This window comes from Bufo gargarizans, chromosome 2, assembly GCF_014858855.1.
Source record: "Bufo gargarizans isolate SCDJY-AF-19 chromosome 2, ASM1485885v1, whole genome shotgun sequence".
Taxonomy (NCBI): Eukaryota; Metazoa; Chordata; class Amphibia; order Anura; family Bufonidae; genus Bufo; species Bufo gargarizans.
The window spans coordinates 88967617-88981774 of NC_058081.1; the positions used below are offsets into that span (position 1 = coordinate 88967617).

The following is a 14158-nucleotide window of genomic DNA, read 5'->3' on the forward strand; positions in this document are numbered from 1 at the left end:
CAACCAGCGTGCCTCCAGCTGTTGCAAAACTACAACTCCCAGCATGCCAGGACAGCTGGAGGCACACTGGTTGGGAGTCACTATTATATGCCCATTCCCCCCCCCCCCCCCCCCACACCTTATTTTATATTCACTGTTTGAACATAAAATGGAGAGAAATTAATTGAATTTCTCCTCCATATTATGCACCATACCCACCTGGCCTGCTGTAATCCTTCCCATGCGGATGCACCAGAGTACTGAGAGGAAGTGGCTTTAAAGGGAACCTGTCACCTGGAAAACACATATTAAACCAACCACAGTACCTTAAAGTATCCCCCAGTGTGTTGCTAATCATGATTTTCTTTCCTCATTCTGTCTCCTCATATTTGTTAAAATCGCAGTTTTAATGTCTGTTGGCACCTTCTCCAAGTCAGGCTTGAAGTCAAGGGGGCAGCGGCCTCCTTACTTCAAGGCACGATAAGCCCGCCCCTTACTCCTCCTCTCTACATTGTGATGGACATCTTGCCGTGATGCCGGGACCGCTCTCTTATCGAACATGCGCCGTGCGCTGCCTGTTACAGCGCAATCAAGGCTCCCTTTACTTACCACCTTCATTTTGCAGACTGCGCATGCGCCGTTCAGTTCCATCGCGCTCGTGCCCGGCTGTCCCTTGTCATCTTTATCGTGAGTGTGATCACTCGCTTGCGTTCTCCAGCGCCTGAAGCCAGTGATCACGCTAAAGACGAGAAGCGACGGCTACGCACAAGTACTCGTGCAAATGTCCAGTATCGGTCCCGATACCGATACTGGTATCAGTATCGGGACATCCCAAGTTATGTGTCTTGAAAGTGTTTAGTGGCCGATTTTCACTACAAAAAGAAAAATACATTCTCAGTTCACATCGGCAGCAGTTATATGTGTTGAAAGCGTTTAGTGGCCTAATAAGTGTGGAGTGATTCTAAGAGCGACGCCTGTCATCTGCATGTCATACGTACTCACAGCCGAAAAATTCGGCAAACTAGCCTTATCAAATTTTTGAAAAATTCGCTCATCTCTAGTCAGAAGTCCACCAATCCCAAGAACGGGGTTCCAGTTCCCCCAATCTGATGGAGTTGGGTCGGGCATGCTCCCTGCCACTCCATTTATTCTTCATGGGACTGCTGTAAATAGCCAAACACAGTACTTGGCTTTCTCCAGCAGCCCCATAGCGAATGAATTAGCATCAGGCAGGGGTGCACCTAGCCTTTCTGCTGCCCGAGGCTAAAACTGAAACGGCGCAGACTCCCCAATGCCAATTTCTTAACCTAACCCCTTACCTCCAGACCGACTGTTAAAGAAATACTTGGAAAACATTACATACAGAGCTACAAAACATACAGGGTAATACGGCGCCACATACTGTGCCCACTGTGCTTCCCAATACTATACTGCAGAAACAGATAATCCCCCTTCTGCTTCCCCCCTCTTGCCCCTACCTCATGCTGCCCGAGGCAATCGCCTCACCCCGCCTCATTGGTGGCGCCCCCTGGCAGCAGGCTGCATGTCTGACCCAACTCCATCAGATCAGCCTCCATTCTCAGGATTGATGGGGGTCCCAGGAGTTGGATTCCCAGTGATCAGTAACTTGCAAACTTGGTACAACCCCTTTAGGCAAGATTTACCAAGCAAAGTATGAACTATCACCATGAAATCCTTTACCTTACCTGCCTGCTGATGGGTTCCTTGTAGTAAAAGACTGAAAAAGACTGAAAAAGAAAAAAGCAAAACCATTATTAGGCATACAGTAGCTGAAGCTTCACTTTTATCCTTTGTTTATTACCACTTTATGATGTTTTTTTGTTTGTTTTTTATCTTTCAGGCAAACAGATCCCGTGATTTGGGAGCCCAGGTGTATTGTGTGGGGGTGAAAGACTTCAATGAGACGCAGGTATTCTGTCTGTACGGTATAATCTGCTCTGAATCCTCTGTGATTTTAATTGAGTTCATGCCTTGCAGATATTTCTGTCCTGACGCCACCTATGCCTGGCTGCAGCCCAGCAGTATGACACACTGATATAAGCACACAAAATACTACACCTGTATATTGAGATACATTATATTATATTGAAGCTCTGCTGACAGGTACTCAGTGGCCACTTAACTTCTATGGCTTTTTAATAAAGTAAACCCCAAGTGGTGGGGCTGGATTCAGGACTCTGATGTGGCAAGAATCCGAAGATCTTAGTTTTATGCAATTCAAAATAAAGTCAAGCTATTGTGACCGTAATACCAACTTATTGTGACTGCGATAAACTGGTAAATATGTCTGTGCTGCTACCCTGGTAGTGACACCCATGCTGCAGGACCACTATGGTGTCAGAGGAATAAGACCACAGATAACCAAAAGTCCTCCAGTTTGAGGACAGCGCCATGTGTCCCAGCTTTTCGGACTCACATCAAGAATTTGGTTTGTACGGTACTTGGATGGTGAATATTATAGTTAATTTCTACAATTTTATGGTAAAGATTAAGACTTAGGCCTCATGCACACGTCCTTTGTGTGTTTTGCGATCCGCAAATTGCGGATCTGCAAAACATGGGTGGCGTCTATGTGCGTTCCGCAATTTGCAGAGCGGCGCGTAAGGCCATTAATATAACTGCCTATTCTTGTCCAGCAAAACGGACAAGAATATAACAGGTTATATTTTTTTTGCGGACCACAGAACGGAGCAACGGATGCGGACAGCACACGGCGGGCCAAAACAGCGCTTGCGTGCATGAGGCCTAACTATGCAGAATATTCTCTTGATCTATACAGCCATAATCCTAGTCCACAATGTGACTAGAAGCTCTGCATCATTCCTTTCTTTTCTCCTTCTGTGTACGTAGCTGGCTCGGATAGCTGACAGCAAGGACCATGTCTTCCCTGTAAACGGAGGCTTCGAGGCTCTTCATAATATCATAGGCTCGGTGAGTAACACCAACTTATAAGTTCCACGTTAGAAAACTGTTGGAATAACTTTCCCCTCACGTGAGGACAGACTGATCTCAGGTCTTATTTCATTGCATATTTTGCAGAATTACAAACATTACAAAGTTTCAGAGAAATGTGAAAACAGTCAGTGCTGTTATGTATAATGGAGGAGTAGAAATTACTTTTCTTTAAATATTACGTCCACTTTTGCAGCCTTTTTTAAGTCTTCTAGTGCATCTAAAACTAAACGGGAAAAAACGTTTGCATATAGCCTTCATTAAAAATATCCTACCATTTTGTGTTTCCAGCCCCAATGCAGACCTATGTGTCTCCAAGGTTGCAGACTACAAAAAACGTGTAGTTTTATCCTGCAGCTCTACTCCCTTCTAACTGCCCCCTATTTGCTCCTAATATAAAGTAGATTATAAAACGGGACAGATGGGAAGAAGTAGGACTGCGCAATCTGACCACACTGGGCTTGTTGGCAGTCAGTTGAATGAATGAATGAATAAGGCTACTTTCACACTAGCGCTTGATCGGATCCGTTCTGAACGGATCCGATCATATTAATGCAGACGGAGGCTCCGTTCAGTACGGATCCGTCTGCATTAATAACTTAGAAAATTTTCTAAGTGCGCAAGATGCCTGAGCGGATCCGTTCAGACTTTCAATGTAAAGTCAATGGGGGACGGATCCGCTTGAAGATTGAGCCATATGGTGTCATCTTCAAGCGGATCCGTTCCCATTGACTTACATTGTAAGTCTGAACGGATCCGCTCGCCTCCGCACGGCCAGGCGGACAGCTGAACGCTGCAAGCAGCGTTCAGCTGTCCGCCTGTCCGTGCGGGGGCGAGCGGAGCGGAGGCTGAACGCCGCCAGACTGATGCAGTCTGAGCGGATCCGCTCCATTCAGACTGCATCAGGGCTGGACGGAGGCGTTCGGGTCCGCTCGTGAGCTCCTTCAAACGCAGCTCACGAGCGGACCGACGAACGCTAGTGTGAAACTAGCCTAACTTGTATAGCGCTACAATTGTGAACTAAATCGCCTCAAGTTACCATGAGACGCATAAATCTGCATAGGGAATGCATACACAAAACTGTAGGATTTTTTTCCAGAAAATTATTCCCAAAGTCGCTTTAATTAAATTTTTTGAGAAGAACAAAAATTATTGCAAAGGTGGATACAGACTTTAAATTTAGCACAGAAGTTTAGAACAGAAATTTGACGTAAAGGGTGCTATAACCTGACAACTATAGGACTGTGACGAGATGATGCTTCAATATAACTTTTGTCATTATTCGTCACTGCCATGTAAATTAAAGTGATTTTCCTGAAATTTTAGCCTCAGGATAGATCGTTAATATCTGATCAGTGAGAGTCTGACTCCCCCCTTCCCCCCGATCAGCTGTGTGAAAGGGATGAGCCTCTTTTCAGACACAGTGCCATGCATTGTATAGTGGCTGAGCTTGATTTCACTGACCTCTTCAAACAGTAGTATGCCAACTGATCAGATAGAGGACTAATGAGTATGGAAAGGGTTAACATCGATAATGGTGAGAACGATGATGGAGTGTTAAAAAAAAAAAAGGATATATTAACTAGCAATGATGAGGTCATGTAATCAGATGTATAGGGGTCCATGGGATATCAGACATATCTGTGCCCTGGTACCTGTGGGAGCTCTAAAGGTACCCTGTGCCACATAAGAGGACACTGGTATTATGAAAGGCACATGGTAGGCGGAGGGAGCTGGTGCAAAGTTTTGAATGGAGTCAAGGAGCTTTAAATTACGTCTCTTGTACAAATTTTGAGGGTAGTAGTGTATTTTTTTTAAATGGAAATGACAAATTATTTGGCGGTGGAATGATAATGATAGTGGTGAGTGATGATAATAATGTGGATACTGGTGGTGATGTTTGTGGTGGCCATGGTTTGTTTGCAGTCATAACTGTGGCATGAAAATAAGTATCATTCTGTTTAAAAGGACTTGTTAATTGTCAGGAAAAAGCATTCAGCCAATGAAAATTTTGTGAGGGCCAAGATTATTTAGGGATGGAGTTGAGCTTTTAGTGTTAAACTGGAATACCCCTTTAAGGAGTAGAAAAGTCACACTAAAAATGAAAGAACATGACTACTGCATAAAGTATACAGATAAAAAACAGCCTATAAAGTATATGTAGTGACATATAAATAGATATGAGATAGATAGATAAATAGATAGATCAGACCATTTGACTTTTTTTCTGGGAGGCCTCTCATTTCTCTTGATCTTTGAGATGTTTCTACACCTTAATTGGAGTTGATTGGACATGGTTTGGAAAGACACAGACCTATCACAGCTTCCATAATTCTTAAATTGAGGAAGTTTGGAACAACCAAGACTCTTCCTAGAGCTAGCCACTACTGTAAACTAAGTAAGCGGGGGAAAAGGGCCTTGGTAAGAGAGCTGACCAACAACCCAATGGTCACTCTAGCTGAGCTCCAAAGATCCTGTATGCAGATGGGAGATGCTTCCAGAAAGTCAACCATCACTGCTGCAATCCACCAATCTGGGTTTATGGCAGAGCATCCAGAAATAAGGTTATGTGAAAGATATGTGAAAGCCCACCTGGAATTTACAAAAAAAAGCACCTAAAAAACTTTTAGACTGTGAGTAACAGGATTCTCTGGTCTGATGAAACCAAGATTGAACTTTTTGGCCTTAATTCTAAGCATCATATTCGGAGGGGACCAGGCACTGCCCAATACCATCCCTACAGTAAAGCATGGTGGTGGCAGCATCATGCTGTGGTGGTGTTTTTCAGCGGATGGGACAGGGAGACTGGTCAGAATCAAAAGAAAGCTAAATAGAGCAACATACAGAGATATTCTTAATGAAAACCTGATCCAGAGTGCTCTGGACCTCAGACTGGCCGAAAAGTTTACCTTCCAACAAGACAATGACCCTAAGCACACAGACCAGACAACACAGGTGTGGATTTAGGTACAACAACTCTGTGAATGTCCTAGAGTGGCCTAACCAAAGCCTTAACTCAAGCCCAAGCGAACATCTCTGGACAGAAAATGGCTGTCGGGGTCTCCATCCAACCTGACGGGTTGAGAGGATCTGCAGAAAGGAATGGCAGACAATCCCTAAATCTAGGTGTGCAAACCTAATGGCATCATATAAATTTTACTTGTCAATGGGTAACATACAGTATATCAAAAAATTACTCAAATAAAGCAGCCTTTTTGGCCACCAAAGGTATGATTTTCTAAACTGCACTGAAAAAAACATGGCCTCTGATTGGCTACCATGCCCAACAAGGCCACTTTTTCTGCTAGAGAGTTTTTATAAATGAGGTCTATTGTGTGGATCTGTTCTATTCACTCTATTCAAAGAGGTGGTAGTCAATAAATACATCATGTATTTCTACTTCACATTCTAAAATCCAGGTAAAAGATATTTTAACATTTTAATGTTCATCTTGTGCACTACCTTGCTTTTAAACTTATTTTAAAGGGAAAATTCATATGTAAATTAATTTCTGGATATATCATAGATAAAGGTCAGAGAGTAACAGCTGAGGACGTTGTGAGCTGAGACCAACAGTTTTTTTTTCAAGAATAAAGATTCTACATAGTGCATAAACCATTTGGTCCTGCTCTGAGATCTCAAAGCCAATTTCTAAGCAAAGGTCCACTGAGTTAAAGGGATTTTCCAGGTGTTTAATATTGATGACCTATCTTCAATGTCAGAATGGCTTATTCTAGGATCCAACACCTGACACCCCTCGGCTGCTTGAGGAGGCCGCAGGCTCCTCGCAGAATACCACACACAGCTTCGTCAATTGAACCTGGGATTGCAGCTCGGCCACATTCATTCGTATAAGACTGAGTAGCGTCTAGGGTATGTGATCGATGACCGTGATGTCACTGGCCTAGAAAGAAGATGCAGCACTCACTGGAGTCTCTTCAAATGGGTGCCGCCAATCTGATATTAAAATCTCAGACAACCCCTTTACCTAGTCATGCTTTAGAATATTTATAAGCTTGTACTGAATGGTGTTAGTGCACTATAAGTTTGGAACTGGTGGAAACCCAAGTTCACAGGCTCCATGGATGTAACCTCTTGACAAATACACTCATTAGGCTGCAAAACTCGACATGCAGTTATGTCTCAGACAGATATGTAAATTATTACAGGTGTGGTCTGATGAGACACTGGGTCTTGCCAAAAGAGGGCAAAAAAGTTTTTCCCTCTGTACTCTATAAAAAAGGCTCTCAGAGGCTACTTTTGGGTAATGTATGTCTGGGTGAGATGTTGTCTGCTAGACATGTCTCTATAATGCATTTTGCCCAGTTGGCAGACTTTGAGAGGGTACAGCAGTGGACTGAGGGAAGCACGAATGAAACGGCTCAGTCAGATCAGCATAGAGGCAGCAGCAGCCAGTGAAATAGGAGCCGGCAGTGGACGCTAGCCCCGCCCCTCCCCGCCCTCCAACCAATCAGAGGCAGCCAGCACTGCCTACCAGCACAGGGGGAGTCGCAGGGACTCAGAGAATCGGCTGAGTCTATTAGTTAAAAGAATCGAATGAGTCAGAGACTCATTTGATTCTTTTGAGTTAAAAGAACCGTGAGTCACCAAGTCCCTGCCAGGCTCCCTGCTCTGCGGCTCTCTGTAAGTCCGTCGGGGGGGGGAAGGGGGGGCATTAATCTAGCATGTAGCAGAGCTGTGTGTGTACAGGGTGCATGCAGCAGTGTAGCATCATGCTACACTGCTACATGCACCCTGTACACACACAGCTCTGCTACATGCTGTAGCAGAGCAGGAAGTCTGGTAGGGACTCGGTGATATGATTCCTTTAACTAAAACTCTCAGACAATTATCACAGTCTGCTCCACTGCAGCAGAGCTGTGTTTGCCAGGAGCCAGTCCCTCCTGACCTTCGGTTCACTTGAGAGCCGACTCAGCAAGTGAACCGAAGATTCGATGAGCTGAGCATGCGCATTGATCTTCAGTTCACTTGCTTCTGCCGGCTCATGAAGTGAACCGAAGATCTGATTCATGAATCGGTTCATTTGAATGAGCTGATTCAAATGAACCGATTCATTTGAAAGATCCGAACTTCCCATCACTAATATAAATAGTTCAAAAACGTGAACCCGTTATGACTAATTGAGTATCAAACAATACTGTATTATTATAAGGCACATAAAATACACTTGCCTTTCAAGCTGTAGGGCGAGTTTTTTTTTCTTCTTTGATCTCCTCCAAAGAGATATATAGGAACTGATTCCAAAGTTTCGGCTTCTTCTAACCTCAACGTGCGGCTCCGGCCGGTAGCACGCACGTGCAGGGAGAAGAAGACGGGTATTCAGTGTGACGTCACACACTCTACGGGTGCTTCCTGAGTTCACACTTCCTCCAACATGTTTTCGAATACTAGGATTCCTTCATCAGGGATATGTGCAGTTGACGGTGTTTAGGATTTTGTAGACGTCTGTTTCCCTAGCAATCAGCTTAATTGAGGAGATAAATAAAATTTTTGCTTCACATGGACCTTTTATCCCTATCTCTCTATATAGCGATATATCTAGTCCCTCCCTCTATAAAGCATGCATTTTCTTTCTAAAAAACAGTAACAATCCTGAATAAACAAATTTCTAGCGAAAAAGAAAAAGACGTTCTTCCTCATTTACATATATCACCATAGTTCCACCCATGCACGTATTTACTGGAAAGCAAACAGCTCTATTTCCTGGTTAAGTCCCGAAGGTGCGAGGCTATCCAGGTTGTAGGTCCACCTGCTTTCATTTCTGGACCTAAGTTTAATATAATCTCCCCCCCTCCAATCTGGTTTTATTTGTTTGATTGCTCAAAACTAGATCCCTTAAAGGTCCCTCCATGTTTTCCACTATAATTGCTTGAGAGTGGGTGGCCAACAAACTTTTTATTCATATTTCTTATATGTTCAATAATTCTTGTTTTCAATGGTCATTTTGTCCTCCCCTTATATACCTTTTTACAGGGGCATCTGATATAATAGATGACTCCACTTGTGTGACAGTTGAGGTAATTCTTAATTTTGTAGCTTTTTGGTTCATTTTTTATTTCAAAGTTGGGATTTTTGTGTTCCAAAAGATGGCATGCTTTGCAAGTTTTGACGATTTTTTTATATTTTTTTGTTATTCTGGTGATAGTGATTACTCGTCATTATGTTTCGAAGAATTGCCCACTACCTAGGCTGTTCTAACCTAGCTGTTAGGAGGTGTTGGAAGCAGTCGTGGACACGTGCATACGGAGAACAGACTGACCCAGACACATCACCAGTAGGGAGGATGATTTGATCTGCTAACAAGCAGGAGCCGCTCCCACAGTTTTGCTGTCCACTATCCAGACACAGGTGGCACCTTCATTACACACCCATTTTTCTGCCTGGTGGTTAGCAGAAGGAAATGTGGTATCATTGCTTACATTACATGTGCTGCCATTGACAAACAGCCACCATTGCCTTGGTTTGCAGTGGTGTCTTGAATGAGAAAACTACAGACTAGAACCATATAGTCTTTAGCAACAAATCAAGTTCCCATTTGTGATCCAACTACAGTCGAGTTCAAGTATGGAAGCCTCGTGCTGAGTGCTTCAATCCTGCCTTTGCTATCAAGCAAAACACTGCCCCAACTGCTGATGTACTGTTCTGGGGAGCCACCGCATGAAAGTTGTTCACCCATAGCAGTGGGAAGAGTACGTGGGGACACTAACAGCTCAGCTATATGTGCAGGACAGTGACTGAGTGCCGCACTTTTCTGTTTATTCTGTTTGGATATGTGCATGACATCCTGCCCCCACTTGTTTTACCTCTGGCATTTTTCATGTCCTTGGCGGCCCGGTTACCAGATTTATCACCAATTTATGGGACCAGATGGGACGCCAGCTTCTACAACCTATGAGTGTGCAGGATCTACAGGCCCAGCTGTAACATCTGTGGGCAAATGTGCCACAGGATACCATACACAAACTGCATGCCTCCATGCCCAACCGTATCTCATCTTGTATCCAGTATAGAGGCCGTATCTCATCTTGTATCCTGACTAGAGGCCGTATCTCATCTTGTATCCTGACTAGAGGCCGTATCTCATCTTATATCCAGGATGGCGGCTGTATCTCATCTTGTATCCAGGCTGGAGGCCATATCTCATTTTGTGTCCAGGCTACAGGCCGTATCTCATATTGTATGCAGGCTACAGGCCGTATCTCATATTGTATCCAGGCTAGAGGCCATATCTCATCTTGTATCCAGGCTGAACACTGTATCTCATATTGTATCCAAGCTATAGGCCGTATCTCATCTTGTATCCCGGCTAAAGGCCGTATCTCATCCTGTATCCAGGCTAGAGGCCGTATCCCATCTTGTATCCAGGCTAGAAGCCGTATCCCATCTTGTATCCAGGCTAGAGGCTGTATCCCATCTTGTATCCAGGCTAGAGGCCGTATCTCATCTTGTATCCAGGCTAGAGGCCGTATCTCATCTTGTATCCAGGCTAGAGGAGGCCCAACAGGGTCCTAAAGCCTCCTTTCTATAGTACAGTTTCCCCCAATACACGCATCCTTTCCCTCTAATATTGTGATCACTTACATTTATCATCATTACAGTCATTCAGATAAAGTTTAATTCAATTCCAACAACTCTTTCTTGGTGCGTTTTTTTTTGGTCAGATTGTAATATTCAGTCCTCTGTTTCTGTACTTGGAATGAATGTGAAGAGTTATTTCAAGCCATAACTGAACCTACAACACATATTCAAGGGGATGACCTTTGAAGAACTACCTAGATTAGACATTGTCGATATTCTTGGCTTAATGCTCAGGTTTGCCATAAATAGCAAATAGTAAAAGATACATAATTGACTGTAAAATAATATCATACAAGCAAGTTCCAGCAGAACACAAGCTCATCATAGCCTAGGACTGTGATCTCTATCTGTAGAGCCTTGAAGGCAAGTTTGGTAGCTCCATGCAGATCCAGACATGCAGGCTAAATTCATAAGAAAAACAAATCTCAACACATAGCATCTTCAGTGTCAAAAGTTGGTTTGTGTGCTAAATGCTGTTAACTATAGAGAAGGACAATAATTGGAGCTTCTCTTGCAGAAGTATAAAGTCAGGGGCTCATTGAGAAAGCAGGAAAAAAATGGCTATGGACCAAGATTCTGCCAAAAATGTCTCAGTGAAAAACGGCAACTCTGGATAATTATTTTTCCAGAAGCTACAAGTAGTCTCATATGACTGTTTCATTACTGCAAGCGGCACGCAATAAACTAAAAGGGGTGTTTCCTTTTTTGCAAACAGCAGACTTCATGTCCCGCTGTAGTCAAAGTCACCAATATTATGGGTCTACAATTCTTGACCCAACGATCTTTGAGCTTCAATTTAACCAGTTATTTATTCCGTTTTTGCCTCTGCATATTTAAGTAACCATTATGTTTTTATTGACATGGCTGTATAAGGTCTAGTTTTATGCAGGAGAAATAGCATTTTCTGGTGCTGTTTGAGAGATTATATAAATGTCTTTGTAATCCTCATACGTGTTTTGCTTTGCAAATAAAAAAAAAATTTTTTGACATTGTTTTGTTTTACTTTTTGTTTACACTGTACCCAGTTCACACTGAATGACCTCTTAAATGTGTTGTTGAGGATATTTCAGTTGTGTGGATACCCAATTAGTGTGGTTTTGTTTTTGTTTTTTTACTTTTATGCAAAGTATGCGCAAAAAATGCATTTTATGAAAAAAATCACTTTTTGTGACCTTTTTTAATTAAAAATGTTTAAATCGCATTTTGTATTACACTTTTTTTATAATCCTATTAAAGGGAGTCTGTCACCTAAACTGAGCCTTTTAGGCCGCATGCACAGGGCCGTGTTCCGCTGCCGAGAGCGGTCCGTGGTAAGCCGGGCTGGATTCCTGTTCAGAGCAGGAGTGCGCGGTGTCATTGGTTGCTATGACGCCATGCGCTTCATGCCGCCGCTGCACTACAGTAATAGTGTATTACTGTAGTGCAGCGGCGGCATGAAGTGCACGGCGTCATAGCAACCAATGACACCGTGCGCTCCTGCTCTGAACAGGAATCCAGCCCGGCTTACCACGAACCGCTCTCAGCCGCGGAACACGGCCGTGTGCATTCGGCCTTAGACTGAGATCATAAAAAAAATACTTTTTAAACTTATGCTAATTAGGTTCGGCAAGTCCCCAGGGGCGGTGTTACTGCAGCAAGTGCCCTGACCCCTCAGCGAAGTGCCCAGAAAACCACACCTCTTTCACCCCTCTTGCCCGCCCTTGTTTCCTATTATTACCTCCTCCTCTCCCTCCTAGATCTCGCGCCTGTGCTGCTCCACACTTGTCCCGCACCTGCACACTGCTGTGCCCATTATGGGCAGAGGAACAGGTAGCTGGACTGCGCATGCGCCGTCGGCGCAGGCGTGAGATATGGGAGGGAGAGGATCCACAAAAAATACGTATGACGTCTGTGTGACAATCGTATTGCATCCATTTTATTTTGTTTTGTTTTTTGCGGATCCATTGTAACAATGCCTGTCCTTATCTGCAACATGGACAAGAATAGCTACGCTAAAGCTGCGTTACTGGCCAAAGGTTGCTGAGCGCTATTGTAGGCTATCAATACTGATCATGGGGGTCTGAACTCTCCAAGGTTATGCCAAGGATGATCCGTGTTTCTGCAAGTCATGCACCCTGATTTTTGGTCACACAGACACAATGGAGGACATTTACTAATCGTTTTATGCCACTATACTGATGTAAAAAAGTCACAGATTATGGCGCATGACATATGTGTACTTTTCTGGAGCAACGTCCACCATGTCCTCACTCAAGTATGGCGGAGTGGATTAACCCCATAGATGCGGCCGATTAGGCACCATGGCATCTAAGGGGTTACAAGGGCAGCAGAGTTGTTGATATATTTCACTGTCACAGCGCCATCTATTGGAATGATAAACTTGATCCTGTCTTAGCTGTTAGAAATGTGGAGAAGCACAGGGCCCTCTAGTGGACATAGAGAGTCACTGTCTGTTCAGTCAGGAATGAAATTTTGCATGCTGCACCACGCACCCTGCTGCTCATTTAAATGAATCTGAATGTACAACGTTCAAATGAAAATTCAAATGGAATTTCTTTTTCATTTGACTTTTTGGCAGGGAAAATTCCTGCAAGAGATGAAATTGAAATCTACCATTTTCAGCTTCTACTTGGTGTTTTCATTTGATTTATGATTGTGACATGAAAAATCCACATTAGGAAGAGGAGAATTAATTGACAAAGTGGAAATTTAAAATGAAAAAGGCTATTTATTTTTACGTGTATTTTTGGCACATATGACCCACACTGGAGTTGGAAAAGAAAATTTAAATGGAGAAATTGAATTTTCTTTTTAATTTTGGCATGCATTTTGCAGACACTAGATGAAATTAAAATGTTAAACTGTTATTTTAATTATAATTTTAGGTTTTTCAATTTCATTTTAATTTTGGCAGGTTTTACCTCCCATATGGCATTTGGCTCTGAAGATTTTCTTTCTGAATGTTCTGAGATATAATCAAAAATATGTACTTCTGTTCAGGGCAATACTGAGAAGTGACTATTGTTATTTATACTACATAAAGTCTTTAATAGTGTGAATATGTTCTTGTTAAATGGGTTTTCAAGTTTGCATTAACATCCTCTAAAATAATAATTTATGGAGATAGCTGTAATTTTGTAATGTATTTCCTTTACCTTTATTGCTCCTATCTCCTGTTCTGGGCAGTGGTCACATGACCATGACACGTTATGTCCGTGGGCGTGTCAGTGATAGGGGAGTGTCTATGTAACTAGCTGGTGGGAGGAGCTATAATTTAGCTGGGTGTTGTTAGGGGCAGTGATAGAGGAGTGTCTATGTAACTAGCTGAGTGGGAGGAGCTATAAAGTAGCTGGGTGTTAGGGGCAGTGATAAGGGAGTGTCTATATGACTAACTGGTGGGAGGAGCTATAAACTAGCTGGGTGTTAGGGGCAGTGATAAGGGAGTGTCTATATGACTAACTGGTGGGAGGAGCTATAAACTGGCTGGGTGTCGTTAGTTGCTGGAGCTTTGACAGAGAAGGGAAAAGTGCATAATGGGTTTGGTTGCATACAGCAACAGAAAGCGCTATATAATGGATGGAAACAAACCAGAGGAATTTGTTTACAG

At 43.2% G+C, this 14158-nt stretch overlaps 1 protein-coding gene across 2 annotated transcripts in view; it reads left to right on the forward strand.

The window, feature by feature from the left end:
- ANTXR1 (ANTXR cell adhesion molecule 1) overlaps nt 1–14158 on the forward strand; it is a 207805-nt gene that overhangs the window by 61289 nt on the left and 132358 nt on the right. For both annotated transcript variants that reach the window (XM_044279268.1, XM_044279269.1), the window contains 2 exons: nt 1841–1909; nt 2851–2931. In XM_044279268.1, coding sequence (XP_044135203.1) covers nt 1841–1909; nt 2851–2931 — 150 coding nt within the window. The remainder of the gene's footprint in view (nt 1–1840; nt 1910–2850; nt 2932–14158) is intronic.